This window comes from Somniosus microcephalus, chromosome 1, assembly GCF_052327205.1.
Source record: "Somniosus microcephalus isolate GS21.2 chromosome 1, FLI_Smic_1.0, whole genome shotgun sequence".
NCBI classification, from domain to species: domain Eukaryota; kingdom Metazoa; phylum Chordata; class Chondrichthyes; order Squaliformes; family Somniosidae; genus Somniosus; species Somniosus microcephalus.
The window spans coordinates 202,334,133-202,353,440 of record NC_140987.1 but is presented as its reverse complement, the minus strand read 5'-3'; the positions used below and the strand labels follow the sequence as shown (position 1 = coordinate 202,353,440).

Genomic DNA, 19,308 nt, shown 5'->3' with positions numbered 1-19,308 from the left:
TGGTAGACCCAGCCACGATGGCAGCAGTCAGAGCTTGCGTGGCATCAAGCTGAGACTGCATGAGAACAGTCTAAGTTTGAATGGCACCAACCGTAAACTGCATTACAGCACTAAGATGTTGTGGCACTTCCACCTGTGCTGCAATGGAAGTTGCCAGATCGCCCATCACATGCGGCATCAGGTCTGTGTCACCGCAGTCTCTCTGGGAGTCTACCATCCTTTCCAGACGGGAAATGATGGGCTCCATGGTGTGCGCAGAGCTTTGTGCAATGTTGGAGGTGGACCCTCCACGCTCCTTACCATTGCCAACCGGCTCTCTGGCACCCATGCCATTGCTCCTATGATCTCCGCGTGCATGCCCATCACCATTCTTCTAAAGGCCTCCCCATCAAGGTCCTCATCTGAGTCCTGTGCAGCAGAACTCACCTGCGCAATCGCCCTCTGGGGAGCTGGCCCCCAAGCTCCTCTTTCCCCCCGGCCTTGCTGCAACCCGCTCGTTCCTGGTGCATCACCCTGTGCAGATCCTAGTACTATACCAGCCTCTAAAGAACGCGTAGTGCCAGCGGGTGTGGTGTGTTCTTCCTCCTCCTCTTCCGCATCGTGCTCAACGGTGCCCTCGGACAGGCTGCTCCAGTGCTTGCTCATTATCTGAACGCATAAAGGCACAAAAGATGGGTTAAGGTGAGGGGCGGGGGAGGGGGCAAGAATGGAGAAATGCATGCATACTGCATGATTAGCTGGAAAGTATGAAAGGCTTGTGGGGTGAGGGGGAAGTGGGATGTGAGAAGAAGGAGTAGGGATGAACATACCGTTATCGTCCCCAAGGGGGTCAACGTTACCGGTGGCCACTGTGCCCACCACCTGGCGCCCAGTGATCTCCAGCACACTCATTTCCAGCGCACACAGTGGTTGGGTGTTGGCTTGTCCCCCACCTGTGCGCTCCTGCTCCCTCCTGTTGTGAGCTACCTTGGCCTGCAAGAGAAAGGAAAGTGTGTGAGTGAGTGTGGAGCAATGTGTTTGGGTGATGTGCCTGTCATAGCTGTGATTGTGTGCAAGGTGTGAGATGTGGGTGTGAGTGTTAGTAGGTAGAGATTGTTGGTGGGTGAGTGCTGGGGGTGTGGTGCTTTGGCCGGTGCAGACTGTGGTTCAGATGGTGGTATGTAGCATTTGTTGAGACATTGACTCACCCTGACCACCCAAGTGAGGCCGTTAAATTTCTTCCTGAACTGTGTATAGGTCCTGGGGACCACAGTGCTGCCCGAGACCTGATGGGCAACCTCCCTCCACATGGCATGGAAGACTTGCGGCAAGGGCCTCCTGCCACTTGCTGGGTAGAGCATCACCCTCCGTTTCTCCACAGCAGACACCAACTCCTCCAATGCTTGGTCCGAAAATCTGCAGGCTCTCTTCCCTGGGGCGTGGATCTGCCATGAGTACAGCTGGTTGAGTCGTCTGGCTCCTTGGACTTGGCCTGCTCCTGCTTGCTGACACAGGTTCACAGGCAGCAAAGCTGAGAATGAAGTTCAGCAGCATGAATGAATCTCCCCTTTTAAGAACTGAAAAGATCATGTGGGGCAATGATGACTTGCGATTAGACTGCACCTGATATTGGTTAGCACTTTGAGTGTAATGCTACTGAGCTAGGCCATTGGCACTTGATTTAGCGCTCCCATCCTTTTTGCGTGCAGCGAGATTCATTAGCGCCTGGCGCTAAATCTCAAACTTTTCCAAAGTTAGCGCCCACTCCTGGGCTATAATGAATTTCTCCCCCCCTGGACTGCCACATGATTAGAAACAGAATTTAATTTTCTTTAGTCCCTTATAAGTTAATGGCCCTGATAATAGGACATAACATACAATGTTCAATACAACATTGTGTGTTATGTACTATGACACTCGTAACTATATATAAAAGCCCTTTAATGCACAATCCCATCTATTTTACATGATCTCATTTATTTTAAATCAATAATTCCTTTTTTTAAAAGCCTTTATAAATTATATAAAACGCCTACATACAATATAATCTAGCTGTTCAATTAATTATTTATTTGATTTCAAATTCTATATCCAATGTAATCTTTGGCATTTATTTTACTATATTCCAAACTAACCCAATGATATCCCACTAGAATAATACATTCTGTATTATATTGTATACATTCATCTATTTACAAAATAGTGTAGCCTCCTACTCAGCATGAGAGTAGGAGAGCAATAAAAGATCAATTTGCCTCTAAGCATTAATTACAAAAAAAACCTCTTGCGGGCTGCTGGTGCAGCATAATTGGTTATATCACACTTGTTGGTTTTTCTACAGAAATAGTGACATTTTTGAAAATTATTGGTCCTAGTATGTGATTAAGCTATACTGTAAAAGTAATCGGTTGATGTAATTAAATCCTTTGACTATGTTGTCATGTAAAATTTTCTATGATGTAATAAAAGTAATGTGTTTTTCTTCCTCAGGTCAGTAGTCTGGTGTTGTATGTGGAAGAAGCTCATAAACTCCCAGTGAAACATTTCACACACCCTTACTGTAACATCTACCTAAACAGTATTCAAGTAGCAAAAACTCATGCCAGGGAAGGGCAGAATCCTGTATGGACAGAAGAATTCATTTTTGAGTGAGTCATTCTTTCAGAATAAAACCTCTTCAATAATTATATTATGAAAACTTGCAATGATTTAGTGCCTAATCTTGTGTCTCTGAAATATCTGAAGGCTCTCAAAGACAATTACTTTGAAGTGCAATGACTATAGGAAAATGTGGCAGCCAATTTTGCTGGTTTTGATTGATGGAAGAATGTTTCTCAGGGCACCAAAAGCCCCCTGCTTCTCTTGAAATCGTGCTCTGGGATCATTTACTTCCACCTGAAGTACACGGGACTTAACATTAATGTCTCTTCAGAAGGATGGCACTAAAGATAATGCACCACTGCCTCTGTATTATACTGCAGTGTCAGTCCAGATTATGTGCTTACAACCTAGAGTGAGGCTACAACTTATAGGGAGGTAATTTCAACTGCTGGCCAGAAGTTTCTTGTCTGAAAATCGGGCGAGCGGCAGTTGAATGACTGGTCGGGACCTTGTGCACCCATTTGCTCACCTGAATCAACTTTCAGGCAGTCCTAAATACATTCTATGAACGCCTTCCCATTTTGTATTATCCCAGTTTACTTCAGGATATTTAAAGTTCCATATTATTACAACTCTGTTGCTATAGCAGACCTCTGTAAATTGCCTACAAATCTCATCCTCAGTTTCTTTCCCACTTTCAATATGGTAAGTGATTAATTTATTATTTTTTTTATTCGTTCCTGGGATGTGGGCGTCGCTGACGAGGCCAGTATTTATTACCCATCTCTAAATTCCCTTGAGAATGTGGTGTTGAGCCGCCGCCTTGAACCGCTGCAGTCCACATGGTGAAGGTACTCCCACAGTGCTGTTAGGGAGGGAGTTCCAGGATTTTGACCCAGCGACGATGAAGGAACGGCGATATTTTTCCAAGTAAGGATGGTGTGTGACTTGGAGGGGCACTTGGAAGTGATGGTGTTCCCATGCGCCTGCTGCCCTTGTCCTTGTAGGTGGTAGAGGTTGCGAGTTTGGGAGGTGCTTTCGAAGAAGCCTTGCCGAGTTGCTGCAGTGCATCTTGTAGATGGTACACACTGCAACCATGGTGCGCCAGTGGTGGAGGGAGTGAATGTTTAAGGTGGTGGATGGGGTGCCAGTCAAGCGGGTTGCTTTGTCCTGGATGGTGTGGAGCTTCTTGAATGTTGTTGGAGCTGCACTCATCCAGGCAAGTGGAGAGTATTCCCTCACACTCCTTACTTGTGCCTTGTAGATGGTGGAAAGGCTTTGGGGAGTCAGGAGGTGAGACACTCGCCGCAGAATATCCAGCCTCTGACCTGCTCTTGTAACTACAGTATTTATGTGGCTGGTCCAGTTAAGTTTCTGGTCAGTGGTGACCCCCAGGATGTTGATGGTGGGGGATTCGGCGATGGTAATGCCATTGAATGTCAAAGGGTGGTGGTTGGATACTAACATTACAGGGTTCTGAATTTTCATTAAAATTTGACATAAATATTAAATAAGAGTTAAGGACATCATAAAATAAAGAAGCTAATCTACAAATTAATCTGAAATCATGCTAAATCCAAATATCTAAATATAATCTAGATCTCAAGTAATTGCATTATATCTAGAACTAAAATAATTAAATAAATAAAAACTAGAAATGACAGTGCAAGTTGTGTCTCAGGACTGTAGTTTGTGGAGAGCAAAGTGGAAAGGTTGTAGTCATAGGCGATTCAATAATTAGAGGAATAGATGGTGTCCTCTGCAGTCGTGACTAAGAGTCCAGAAGGGTGTGTTGCCTACCTGGTGCAAAGGTAAAGAATATCTGTGAGCAACTGGAAAGGAACTTGGAAAGGGAGGGGGAAGATCCAGTTTTCATGGTCCATGTTGGGACCAATGACATAGGGAAGAAGAGGGAGGAGTCCTGCTAAGGCAATATCAGAAGATGGGAACTAAATTTTTGAAAAAGGACCTCACTGATGGTAATCTCTGGATTACTACCTGAGCCACTTGCTAATTGGCATAGGGATAAGCAGATCAAGAAGGCGACTTTGTGGCTGAAAGACTGATGTCTGAAAGAGGGGTTTCATTTCATGAGGCACTGGGACAGGAAGGAGCTGTACTGCTGGAAAGGGCTCCACCTGAATTGGAGTGGAACCAATGTCTGAACAAAAAGGATAAATAGAGCTGTCGATAGGACTTTAAACTAGTAAGAAGGCTGGGGGGTGGGGAGGGTTATCTGGTGAAATTAACTTAAGTCTGAAGAGAAAAGAAATGGGAGATGAGAGTCAAGGTCAGACCAAGTTGAGGAACAATAATGACATATACGCTCAGGGAACAATTACAGTTATAAAACAGAAGAATGAAAGGACTGTTAGAAATCAAGTAAGAGGAACAACTACTAAATACTAATTACTGTAAACTCTCTGTACAGCAATGTACACAGCATCCAAAATAAAAGGGAGAAACTGGAGGCTATAATCCGTAGTAGGAGTAACATGGGTACATAACGAACAGGACTGGCAACCAAATATTGCAGGTTATGACATAATCAGAAAGGATAGGGAAGGAAGAAAGAGATGGGGTAGCTCTACTAGTTAGAGATAACATAATGGCAGTAGAAAAAAGGGATTTAACTTACAGAAGGTTAGAAACAGAATCCATATGGATCGAAATAAAAGACAAGCGATCAATCACGCAAATAGGGGTATACATCGATTTCGTACCGCTAATTTGATCAAGTACCAACACCATGCCTGAAGACGGAAGTAGTCGTCGATGTCAGAAACACGGGTCTTTTTCAAGACCGGTATTGACTGTTATATCTGCTAACGTTGAAGGGTTCTCTATAGCTAAACAAAACATCCTCGCTATATTATGCAATGAGTTGGAGTGTGATGTCCTCTGCCTGCAGGAGACACATAGAGGAAGTGAGAACAACCGCCCAAAAATACCAGGAATGGTCCTGGCTATTGAAAGACCTCATCGACAATATGGCAGTGCTGTATTTGTTAGAGCTGGTTCAGTTGTAGAAGCCACTTCTAAAACAGAGGAGGACAACATCGAAATTCTAACTGTAGAGCTGAGCAAAGTAGTAGTGACCTCAGTGTACAAGCCACCTGGCACAGATTTCAGCTTCTCTAACCCTGTACCCAACCTGCACAATAAACCACAGATCATCATTGGAGACTTTAATAGCCACAGTACCCAATGGGGGTACAAGGAGACTAACAACGATGGAGAAGCAGTCGAAGAATGGATGGACGCTAACCAGCTTAGTCTCATCCACGATCCTAAATTGTCAGCCTCCTTCCACAGTGCCCGCTGGAAGTGTAGATATAATCCAGATCTTGCCATTGCCAGCAACGACATCGCTGGCCTCTGCAAGAAGCTTGTCACAGACTCAATACCGTCCTATTGGTATCCAGGTAAATGCAGCAGTGTTACCAAACGTCGTACCATTAAAAAGGCGCTTCAACTTCAAGAGGGCCGATTGGAACGGTTTCACACGAGCACTTGACCGCAAGGTTAAACGCATTAAACCACTACCTGAGCACTACAACCTCTTTGCAAAAGCTGTCCAAAAAACAGCTAGAAGGAAGATCCCCCGAGGTTGCAGAGTACACTACATCCCTGGTCTCACCAAGGAGAGTGCTGAACTCTACTGGGAGTATGTCTCAATGTTTGAATTTGAACCCTTCTCAGAGGAAACAATATGTACCGGTGAGAGGGTGATGTTAAGTATCTCTCAAGAACGTCAAAACACCTGGAACACCTTGATGGATACAACAGATCTTACAAAAAACAGCAAGAAGGCATGGTCTCTCATACGCAAACTTGGAGGTGATCCCAAGAAAGCTGCCCAACATACAAATGTGTCTGCTAACCAAGTTGCACACCAGTTGCTCCTAAATGGAAAAATCAACAAGAAACAACCGAGAGCACAACTAGATAGGAAGAAGTACAGCGACGATCCTGGCTTCACTAGACCATTCACCATGGAAGAGCTGGAAACTGGTACATCTAATCTAAAACACGGGAAAGCAATTGGTCTTGACAACATAGCAACGGAGCAGGTAAAGCATTTTGGACAGCAAGCAAAGAAGTGGCTCCTACAATTGTTCAACCACTGTCTGGCAACACACAAGCCACCTAATATCTGGCAGAAGGCACATGTAATAGCACTATTAAAGCCTGGAAAAGATCCCTCAGATCCTAAGAGTTTTCGGCCAATTTCACTGCTTTGCCACACCTATAAGCTGTTTGAACGCCTGATACTCAATAGGATAGCACCAACTGTAGATGAGAAGATCATTCCAGAGCAAGCAGGTTTCCACCCCGGCAAATCAACAACAAGCCAACTGCTCAACCTCACGCAACACATCGAAGATGGTTTTGAGCAAGGGATGGTAACAGGTGCTGTTTTTGAAGATCTGTCAGCAGCATACGATACAGTGAACCATAGATGTCTCCTCTGCAAGATTCTAGAGATGACATAAGATATTCACTTAACAGAGCTGTTAGAAAGCATGCTTCAGAATCGCCGGTTCTATGTTGAACTAGGTGGGAAGCGCAGCAGGTGGCGTATTCAGAAGAATGGTCTTCCTCAGGGAAGCGTGCTTGCACCGCGTGGAGAAAACGCTTTCTGAGGCCTTGGAGGGACTAAAATCCTACTATGAAGAAAACCACCTTCGCGCAAACCCATCAAAGATGCAAGTTTGTACATTCCACCTCAGAAACCGTGAAGCCAACGCCAGTTGAAAGTAACCTGGTGTGGAGCAACACTGACGCATTGCGAGCACCCTATCTACTTAGGAGTCACCCTTGACCGATGCCTCACCTTCAAGAACCACATCGAGAAGACAAAGGCAAAAGTGAGCGCACGAAACAACATCCTGAATAAGCTCACTAACACAAGATGGGGAGCAAGCCCGAAAACATTGCAAACCAGTGCACTTGCTCTTTGCTATTCCACTGCCGAATACGCCTGCCCTGCATGAATGCAAGCTGCCGATTTATCACAGGTTGCTTAAAACCAACAAACACCAACAGCCTATATATCCTGGCGGGTATCGCTCCCCCTGATATAAGAACAACGGTAGCCAGCAAGAAAGAGCGACTCCGTCAAACATCAGATGAGAGGCACCCTCTGCATTGTCATACACCTACACCCAGCCGCCTAAAGTCAAGGAAGAGCTTCATGAACAGTGTTGTTCCATTACAATCAACCTCATCTGAAGCCCACATCGCCTTGTGGAAAGACCGGCTCGCCAGTCTTGAACAACCCCCAGCGATGGAAATTTTACTTGATGAAAACCTTCCCCCAGGAGCTAATTGCAACTGGGCAATCTGGAAGTGCCTTAACAGACTTAGGACCGGTGTAGGTTGCTCAAAGATGTCACTAAGCAAATGGCGATATTCAACCAGCCCGACAACTTGTGAATGTGGAACTGAGGCACAGACTATGCAACATCTCCTGCAATGCCCATCGTTAGAGGAACCCTGCACTGTTGCAGATCTTGCCGAATCCAACAACAAGGCGCAAAAATGTGTCCAGTTCTGGCTGGGCTATGTATAGACTGTCCGTGGACACGATAAGAAGAAGGGGTATACTACAGACCACTTAATAGTGGAAAGGAGGTGGAGGAAGAAATATGTAAGCAAATATGTAAAATGAGTAAAGGGCATAGAATAATAATCACAGGAGATTTTAACTACCCCAAATAAACTGACAAGAGGCAGCAAAAGGGGTACAAGGAATGGAGTTTTTACAGTCTGTGCAGGACTAATGTTCCTCTCTTTTGGGATGCACAGCCCCTTTAAGGGGCTGCATGGCTCATTCACCAAATTTAACATTGAAAAAGCCGGTCCCAGACTGCACGGGACCAGCAGAGAGCTGCCACGCAACTTAGAGGGAACATTGTGCAGGACTCCTTTCTTACCCAGTATGTTAAAAGTCCAACAAGAGAGGGAACACTGCTGGATCTAATAATGGGAAATGAGCCAGAACAGATAAGAGAATTAAGCAGAGGGGCACATCTAGCTAATAGCAATCACAACATAAGGTTTAAGATAAATAATGGGCCGTCTTTTGTGACCCCTACGGGTGCGTACAAGGTGCGCACGCGCTGTAGTGGCTTCGCAAGTTCCAGGTTTAGGCATACGAAGCGCATGCGCTGAAACCCACCACTTGTGAACTGTCAAGAATCTTCTTGACAGATCATCTGCATCCCCAGGAAAAGGGCCTCTGCGGGTGGAGAGTTGCACTATTTGCCCAACTTCCGCCCGCTGAAAGGTTTCGTCGGACCTGTGTCGAAGTAGCAGGCGCGTTCTCCACCTGCCTAAAATAGCAGATGCCCATGCTACGCGTCATAGGCTTGGTGACAGGCAGCGGCGACCTGGAAAGACCGTCGGCGTTGCCGTGCAGGTCAGACTTGCGATATCTAATGTCAAATGTGTGTGCAGACAACAGCAGCGCCCACCTTTGCATTCTGCTCGCAGCAAGTGACGGAATCCCTGTATGTGGCCTGAAGATGGTCGTAAGAGGGCGGTGATCTGTTAGTAGGGTGAACTGTCTCCCATACAAATATTGGTGAAACTTGCGAACGCCAAAAACGATGCTCAGTGCTTCGCGTTCTATTTGGGCATAGTTAGTTTCAGCTCTGTTCAAAGTCCTAGATGCGAATGCTATCGGCTTCTCTTCTCCGTTTGGCATGATATGAGAAACGACCGCTCCCACACCATATGACGACGCATCGCAAGCTAACTGTATTGGTAATGAAGGGTTAAAATGCGTCAAAGCCTCTGACTTCAGGAGCGTGTCCTTTGCTGTCATGAACGCCTCCTGGCACTTGTTAGTCCATTCCCACTTCTTGTCTTTACATAGCAACCAATGCAGCGGCCTCAGCATCGAGGCTAGGTTCGGTATGAATCGTCCATAGTAGTTCAGTAACCCTAGAAAAGAACGCAGTTGGCTGATATTTTCAGGTGCTGGGGCATCCACGATTGCCTTGGTCTTGGACGGTGCCTTGTGAAGGCCTGTGGCATCAATCACATGACCAAGGTACTCAACTGATGCCTGAAAAAAATCGCATTTATCCCTGCGAATTCTGAGTCTGTAATCCCTCAGTCTCTGTAGCGTTGCGTCCAAGTTACGCAGATGGTCTTGGTCATCACACCCAGTAACTAAGATATCATCTAAGTAGCACTGAACTCCAGGCAATCCACTAAGGATCTGGTCCATAGCACGTTGGAAAAGCACTGGAGCTGATGAAATTCCAAAAGGAAGTCGACAATGTCTAAATAGGCCCTTATGCATCACAATGGTCAGAGTCAGCATTTCTCGTGACTGTTCATCCACATGCATTTGCAGGTAGGCTTGACAGAGGTCCATTGTGCTAAACTTCTGGCCCCCAGCAAGTCCCGCAAATAAATCTTCAATATGGGGAAGCGGATATTGCTCCACTGACAATACAGGGTTAACAGTTACTTTAAAATCTCCACATATCCTAACTCCACCCCCTTTCTTAAGCACTGGTACGATGGGCGTTGCCCATTCACTCACGCTGACTGGTTCTAGTACTCCGCTTTCAACTAGGACTTCTAAGTCAGCCTTGACATTTGGTCTGATGGCATACGGTACGGGTCGTGCCTTCATGAACTTGGGTTTGCTATCCTGCTTAATACGAAGCTTCACAGTAATATCTTTCATGCTACCCAGTTCTCCATTAAAGACTTCTGCATGTTTCTTTAAGATGGCGGGTAAGCCTGGATCATTGTGTGACATCATGTAGACTGATGACCAGTCTAATTTTATTCTCTCCATCCACGAACGTCCCAGCAGGGAGGGGTAGTCTCCTTTAACTACGTAGAGTGGTAACTTCATAGTTTGTCCATTCAACTGAACTGTGACCTCAGTGATACCTCTCACGGTTACTCTTTCACCGGTATATGTCTTTAACGCTATGTTAGCTGGCTGAAGTGGAAGGTGCTTTAATGTCTTTTTGTAGACTGTCTCTGACATAAGAGATACTGCTGCCCCGGTATCGATCTGCATTCGCACAGGCTGCCCCTCTAGCAAGGGTGAGACCCAGTAGCCATGCAAATCCCCAGCTACAGTCAGCACGTTCAGTGATAGTTCCTCCTCTGAAGTGTCACTTGCCTCTGTTTTGTCTTGTTCTACAGAGCGGACATGCTTCTTTGTCTTTTGTCTGAATGTTTTTTTTCTTCCTTCCGTCTTTGACGTTTTCTCTGTATCCTTTTTATTTCTGCATGTGCACTGAATATGTCCCTTTTTACCACAGCTGTGGCAATCCATGTCCACACACCAGCATGCAGACGCAAGATGCCCCATTTTGCAACAACGGAAGCATGGCCCTTGGCTCTTTGTTCTTACTTTGTGCACTTTTTCTGTTGCACCCAACTGTTGAGCTTCCTTAGCTGCCAATTCCATGGAAATACTGATTTCAATGGCCTTTTGTAGAGTCAGATTACTCTCCGTTAATAGTCTCTTCTGTATGGCTTCAGTTCTCATACCACACACTAGCCTGTCTCTTATAGTATCATTTAGCACATCATTAAACTCACCGTGCTCTGTTAGTCTTTTTAGTGCAGCTACAAACATGGTCACTGTTTCTCCTTCCTGGTTACGCCTGTGGAACCTAAACCTCTCAGCTATGACTAGGGGTTTGGGTGAAAAATGCCCTTTTAGTATCTCCACAATTTCACGATATTGTTTAGTCCCTGGTTTATCTGGATGCACTAAAGTACGCAAAAGATTGAAAGTCTTTGGTCCCATCACACTTAACAATGTAGGTACTACTTTGTTCCCTCCAATGTCATTTGCTTGTGTGAAGTATTCAAATTGTTCTGTGTATGAGCTCCATTGTTCGACATTCTCATCAAACGGTCCAATGTTACCGATAATTCCAGCCATTTTCCTTCTCTCAGGCTCCTAATTATCATTCACTAAGGATCCTTCCAATGTTGAACTCAACTTGGGTCAGAGCGATCATAATATGATAGAATTCTTCATTAGGATGGAGAGTGAAGTAGTTGACTCGGAGACTAGGGTCCTGAATTTAAATAAAGGAAACTACGATGGTATGAGGCGCGAATTGGGTAGGATTGATTGGGGAATGTCACTCAAAGGGTTGACGGTGGATAGGCAATGGCAAACATCCAAAGACCACATGGATGAACTACAGAAGTTGTTCATCCCAGTTTGGGATAAGAATAAAACAAAAAGGGTGACTCAACCGTGGCTAACAAGGGAAATTAGGGATAGCATAAGATCCAAGGAGAGGGCGTATAAATTGGCCAGAAAAAGCGGTAACCCTGAGGATTGGGAGCAGTTCAGGATTCAACAAAGGAGGACAAAGGGATTAATTAAGAAGGGGAAAATAGAATATGAAAGTAAGCTTGCAGGGAACATAAAAACTGACTGTAAGAGCTTTTATAGATATGGGAAGAGAAAAAGATTAGTGAAATCAAGTGTAGGTCCCTTGCAGTCAGAAGCAGGGGAAGTTATAATGGGGACAAAGAAATGGCGGACCAATTAAATGCATATTTTGGTTCTGTCTTCACAAAGGAGGACACAAATAACCTCCCAGAGATGTTGGAGAACATAGGGTCTGATGAGAGGGAGGAACTGAAAGAAATCAGTATTTGTAGGGAAATGGTGTTAGGGAAATTGACGGGATTGAAGGCCGATAAATCCCCAGGGCCTGATAATATACATCCTAGGGTACTTAAGGAGGTGGCCCTAGAAATAGTAGATGCATTGCTGATCATCTTCCAAAATTCGCTGGAATCTGGAACTGTACCCATGGATTGTGTAATGTATGTACAGGAAACTTTGTGCTATCCGGCACCCACGGGACCGAGCTGCTGCCGTTGCCTAAAAAGTGCCATACTCTCCAGAGTTAATGTTGAGAGATACGGAGATTCTTATCTCCGTATTTGACAACAAACACTGTTGCTTAGCAACAGCTTCTAAACACTCGGGTGTGGCCCTAAAGCTCTGTAGCTGAAGCTGCTGCTATAGCTACAGACCTTGCACAGCTTGACTGTTCAAACAAAGCAAAAAAAGCAAAAAAACCAAACAAAAAGAATAAAAAACGGCTGCTGATTTTTGCCGGTGGCTCCAAATTGCCGGATAGCTCACCTCCGGATAGCACAAAGTTTCCTGTACCTTTAAAGGAGAGAACTACTTTTTATAGCTCCTGTATACTGTAGTACCGGCAGTGACCACACCTGTATATAAACCCTGAGTAGTGATCTGTACAGTTAGTTCTAGAGTAACCCTCATTCAGTAAACACCTGTTGTACCGTTTCTCCTGCAGTCTTTATCTTATACACAGACACAACATTGTCGACGAGCAGATTTGAACCTACCTGCAACTCTGCATCACCTCCCAGTGATTCGCTCCTGGAGAATAGTGGAAGGAGGTCGAGTCCAGAAGCACGGGCATCGACCACGGGCAACCGCCCAGTCATCCAGCGGAGATTTGAGCATCGCAGGGGAGGCTGTCGAGAGCCAGGCTTGGCTTTCCAGTCACGGTGGTCCAGCGAAACGGGCTGGCAACAGGTACTGCGCAGACCCTTCCCGGACAGCGGTGGCTAGAGCCGACTGAGTGGCACAGAAAAAGGCCGAGCAGCGTCGACGGGGGGGAGACAGAGAGGGCAGAGCGCACAGGGCGCAGCCGGTGTTCAGGACCGAGCGGCGTCAACGGGGAGAGAGACGAGAGAGAGCAGAGCGCAGCCAGTGTTCAAGGGCCGAGCAGCGTCAATGGGAGAGAGAGACGAGAGAGAGCAGAGCGCAGCCGGTGTTCAAGGGCCGAGCAGCGTCAACGGGGGAGAGAGGCATGCAGGAAAACGCGAGGCGCTGCCATTGCCACGAGGACCACAGAGAGCGGCATTGGCAGCAGTGCAGGAGCAGCGCACGAAACCCACAGGGCGTCGACATTTGCCACGAGGACCGCCGAGAGCGGCATTGGCAGCAGCGCGGGAGACGCCATTTTAAGTCGCAGCGGGGAAGAAAGGAAAGCGCGGGAGACGCCATTTTAAGCCGCAGTGGGGAAGAAAGGAAAGCGCGGGAGATGCCATTTTAAACCAGTCTAACCACACCCAAAAATGCCGAAGAGTGGCAGTATCACAGCGTTCGACAATGAAGTCGAAGATTGGACGACATATGTCGAACGCATAGAAGTATACTGCAAGGCGAATGAAGTGCCAGATGACAAGAAAGCGCTGGTATTGTTGAATTCAATGGGTGCAAAAACGTATGGCTTACTACGAAACCTAGTAACCCCAGAGAAGCCAGTAGAAAAGGATTTTGAAAACATAGTGTCAATCCTACAGGACCACTTAAACCCCACACCGCTGCTGATAGCAGAAAGATTTAAGTTTCACAAAAGGAACGAGCATAAAGATGAAAGTAATGCTGAGTGTTTAACGGAACTGCGCAAGCTATCGAAACACTGCCAGTTTGGAACGGGACTAGCAGATACTTTAAGGGACAAGTTTGTGTGTGGGCTTCAAAGTGAAAGAAGCCGTTTCTGGATTCCATCAGAAAAGGATCTTACGCTGGACAAGGCTTTCAGAATTGCAGTATCACACGAAGCAGCAGCACGGGGCGCTGCAGAGATACAACGGAGACCGCAAGAATATGGCACAAATGAAATGTCATACGGAACAGTGAAGTGCTATCGCTGCGGCAGAACAACACACAACCATAATGATTGCTGGTTCAAGGACAAAGTGTGCAGACAGTGTGGAAAAGTAGGACACATAGCAAGAGTCTGCAGGTCGGGAAAGAAAACCAGCAGCAAGAAATCTCCACAGGAGAAGTACAAGAAGGTACATAAGGTGATGGAGAGTAGTTCAGATGAACAGAAGAGTGATACAGACTCCGGAAGCAAGGAGCTGGGTTGTCTGAAACTACATAATGTAATCAAAACGGAGGATCACCAAACTATCTGGGTCACGCTCAAGATAGCAGGAGTCCAAGTGAAAATGGAATTGGACACAGGATCAGCCCTAACAGTCATAAACCGAAGGGACTACAAGCGGCTATTCTCACATATACCCTTGAGAGATACAAAGATTGTCTTGAAGACGTACACGGGGCAAAAAGTCTACCCCAAAGGAAAAATAAGGGTGAACGTCATATATATAACGGCAAGGAAACACCAAAAATGGACCTATATGTATTGCCAGATGGAGGACCACCACTACTAGGACGTGAATGGATCCGGAAGATGCAGCTAGATTGGCATTCCATACAAGCACTGATTGACTGTAGATGCCAAAAAGGATGACAACGTCACACCTGGACGACTGTCAAAAATGCTAACTGACGCACAAGAAGTGTTCCAGCAGGAACTCGGAACACTAAAAGGCATAACAGCGACGATCAAAATAGAGGAAAATGCAAGCCCAAAGTTTTTTAAGGCCAGACCGGTACCTTATGCGATCCGCCCAGCCGTCGAAGCAGAGCTGGAAAGTTTGGAACGTTCAGGAGTACTGTTCAAAGTGGACTGGAGCGACTGCGCTACACCATCGTTCCTGTAATGAAGAGGTCGTTGAGTAATACGCCTGGGGAACCAAAGAAGGTTCGCATCTGTGGGGACTTTAAGGTGACAGTGAACCCAGTCCTTCACACTGTACAATATCCGCTTCCGCGGATTGAAGATATTTTCGCCTCGCTATCTGGAGGGAAACGCTTCACTAAGATTGATCTGGCCCAGGCGTACCTGCAAATGGAGGTAGAAGAAGCCTCAAAACAGTACCTCACGATCAACACTCATAAAGGTCTCTACCAATACAACCGGCTGGTGTTCAGGGTAGCATCAGCTCCGGCTATTTGGCAAAGGGCAATGGAACAAGTCCTGCAAGGGATTCCAGGGACCCAGTGTTATTTGGACGACATCCTGGTCACGGGCGAAAATGACAGTGATCACCTCGCCAACTTGGAGCAGGTGCTCACTAGGTTGAAGGAATATGGGCTCCGAGCTAATCGCCACAAATGCGAGTTTTTCCAGAAGCAGATCTCGTATTGTGGCCACGTTATTGATAAAGAGGGGCTACATAAGTCCCCTGAAAAGATTGAGGCAGTAGTCAAGGCTCCAGCACCGGAAAATGTGTCACAACTGAGGTCGTTCCTCGGGCTGGTGAACTACTACCATAAGTTCTTGCCGAATTTGTCTACAGTACCACACCCACTGAACACCCTACTGCAAACGGGGGTACCATGGAAGTGGAGTTACGAATGTAAACGAGCTTTCCAGAAGAGCAAAGCATTGATCACATCAAAAGAGGTGTTGGCTCATTTCAACCCAGCACTACCAATTCGGTTGGCGTGTGATGCATCACCCTATGGTATTGGAGCGGTACTGTCGCACAAATTCCCGGACGGCTCGGAGAGGCCAGTAGCCTTTGCGTCTCAGTCACTAACCTCAGCCGAGCGTAACTATGCCCAGATTGACAGGGAGGCCCTCAGCCTAGTGTGGGGAGTGAAAAAGTTCAATCACTATCTGCACGGGCAGAAGTTCACCTTGCTGACTAACCACCAACCACTTGCCTCCATCTTTAATCCAAAGAAGGGTGTTCCGGTGATGACTGTGCAACGGCTACAAAGATGCTCCCTTTTTCTAGGGGCGCACCAATATGAAATCGAGTATAAGGGCACGAAACAGCATGGAAACGCTGATGGGCTATCACGCCTGCCACTGCCTACTGCGGAGGAAGCACCAGCAGTGGATCCTGTTGAAATATTTCATTCGACTATAATTGAATGCTTGCCAGTAACTAACGCTGGTATAGAGGAGACCCGAAATGACCCGACACTGTCTCGGGTATATGATTTGACGGTGAAGGGATGGCCAGCACATGGCGACTCACTGTTGCCAGCATTCTCATCCAGAAGAGAACAGCTGTCAGTATGCCAGGGGACCTTGATGTGTGGATCCCGAGTGGTAATTCCACCCAAGTTAAGGGAGAGCGTGCTCAATGAGCTTCACGAAGGTCATCTGGGAGGGGTGAAAATGAAAAGCCTTGCTAGGGCTTATGTGTGGTGGCCGGGGATCGATCAGCAAATCGAGGACCTGACAAAGAGCTGCTCAGGATGCCAGAAGGTCCAAAATGCACCACCACATGCCCCTCTACACCCATGGGAGTGGCCCTCTTCTCCATGGCAACGGGTGCATATTGATTTTGCTGGTCCATTCATGGACTTAATGTTTTTAATAGCCGTGGATGCGCAATCGAAATGGCCTGAAGTGATCAAAATGTCCTCCACCACCACGGAGAAAACTATTGCAGTCCTACGGACCATTTTTGCCAGTAACGGCTTGCCAGAGCAGATTTGCTCTGATAACGGACCACAGTTTGTGTCCGAAGAGTTTCGAAGATTTATGAAAAGGAATGGAATGGGGTAAGGCATTACACATCCAGCCACAAATGGATTGGCTGAGAGGTTCGTACAAACCTTTAAAAAAGCAGTAAAGGCCATGTGCGATGACGACATTCCACTGCAGCATAAGGTGGACAATTTCCTGTTAGCCTACAGAAATGCGACACATGCAGCCACCAACCAGGCCCCGGCCATGATGTTCTTTAACCAAAGGTTGAGATCTCGTCTGGATTTGCTCAGACCAAATGTATGAAGAGATGTTGAGAGTAAGCAATTCCAGCACATCAATGAGAAGCCGACAAGGAGCTTCAATGTAGGGCAACCAGTCTTGGCCCGCGACTACCGAACAGAGAAATGGCAACCAGGAATGATATGTACACGGCAGGGGCCACTAATGTACACAGTGGATGTTGGGGAGAACATTGTGAGACGCCATGCTGACCAGATCCTAGAGTCACAGGAACGAGTCAACCCCATGTCTCGGCCATACGTACCTGGTGAGGAACCCGACGTACAGGTCGCATCTACCTCAGAAACAATAGCATTGGAAGCTGACGAATCAACTGACGACAGGGTGCTAGAATTGCCTCCGCACCAAGAGCGAGACACGCGGGAAAGGCGTTATCCAGAAAGAATCAGGAAGCCTCCCCAAAGACTGAATTTATAAATGGACTATTTTCAGCTAATGTTGCATGCTAAAAGTGTTAATTGTAATTAGTTTGATATTTAATTGTTAAATGAGTGTTATGGTACTGTTAATCTAAAAGGGGAGGAATTGTAATGTATGTACCTTTTAAGGGAGAGAACTACTTTTTACAGCTCCTGTATACTGTCGTACCAGCAGTGACCACACCTGTATATAAACCCTGAGTAGTGATCTGTACAGTTAGTTCTAGAGTAACCCTCATTCAGTAAACACCTGTTGTACCGTTTCTCCTGCAGCCTGTGTCTTATTATACACAGACACAACAGATTGGAGGGTAGCTAATGTTACCCCACTATTCAAAAAGGGTGGTAGAGAGAAAGCGGGGAATTACAGACCGGTAAGCCTGACATCGGTAGTGGGGAAAATGCTAGAGTCCATTATAAAGGATGTAATAGCTGAGCACTTGGAAAACAGTGACAGGATCGGACAAAGTCAACATGGATTTACAAAAGGTAAATCATGCTTGACTAATCTACTGGAATTTTTTGAGGATGTAACTGGGAAAATAGATAAGGGAGAACCAGTAGATGTGGTGTATTTGGACTTTCAAAAGGCTTTCGATAAGGTCCCGCATAAGAGATTAGCGTGTAACGTTAAGTCACATGGGATTGGGGGCAAGGTATTGACTTGGATAGAGAACTGGTTGGCGGACAGAAAGCAGAGAGTAGGAATTAACGGGTCTTTTTCCGAGTGGCAGGCAGTGACTAGTGGGGTACCCCAGGGATCGGTCCTTGAACCCCAGCTATTCACAATATACATTAATGATCTAGATAAGGGAACTAGATGTAATATCTCCAAGTTTGCAGACGACACAAAGCTGGGTGGGCGTGTGTGCTGCGAGGAGGATATCGAGAAACTCCAGGATTATTTGGACAGGTTGGGTGATTGGGCAGAAGCGTGGCAGATGCAATATAACGTGGATAAATGCAAGGTTATCCACTTTGGTGTCAAAAACAGAAAGGCAGACTATTATCTGAATGGCAATAGATTGGGAGAAGGGGAAGTGCAATGACACCTGGGTGTCCTTGTGCACCAGTCGCTGAAGGTAAGCATGCAGGTGCAGCAGGCGGTTAAGAAGGCAGATGGTATGTTGGCCTTCATAGCGAAAGGGTTTGAGTACAGGAGTAAGGATGTCCTGCTGCAGTTGTACGGGACCTTGGTGAGACCACACCTTGAGTACTGTGTGCAGTTTTGGTCGCCTTATCTGAGGAAGGATGTTCTTGCCATGGAAGGAGTTCAGCGAAGATTCACAAGGCTGATCCCTGGGATGGCAGGAATGACATATGAGGAGAGATTGGGTCGATTGGCCTTATACTCGCTGGAGTTTAGAAGAATGAGGGGGGATCTCATCGAAACTTATAAAATTCTGACAGGTCTGGATAAACTAGATGCAGGTAGAATGTTCCCGATGGCCGGAGAGTCCAGAACCAGGGGTCATAGTCTAAGGATAAGGGGTAAGCCATTTAGGACAGAGATGAGGAAGAATTTCTTCACCCAGAGAGTGGTGAATCTGTGGAATTCTCTACCACAGAAGGCGGTTGAGGCCAAGTCTTTAAATATATTCAAGAAGGAGTTAGATATATTTCTTAGAGCTAAAGGTATCAAGGGATAT

At 46.3% G+C, this 19,308-nt stretch overlaps 1 protein-coding gene across 2 annotated transcripts in view; it reads left to right on the top strand.

Moving 5' to 3' along the window:
- The window catches only part of LOC147124553 (ras GTPase-activating protein 1-like), a 212,293-nt gene that overhangs the window by 147,317 nt on the left and 45,668 nt on the right, over nucleotides 1-19,308 (top strand). For both annotated transcript variants that reach the window (XM_085989292.1, XM_085989284.1), the window contains exon 14: nucleotides 2,470-2,627. In XM_085989292.1, the coding sequence (XP_085845418.1) occupies nucleotides 2,470-2,627 (158 nt within the window). The remainder of the gene's footprint in view (nucleotides 1-2,469; nucleotides 2,628-19,308) is intronic.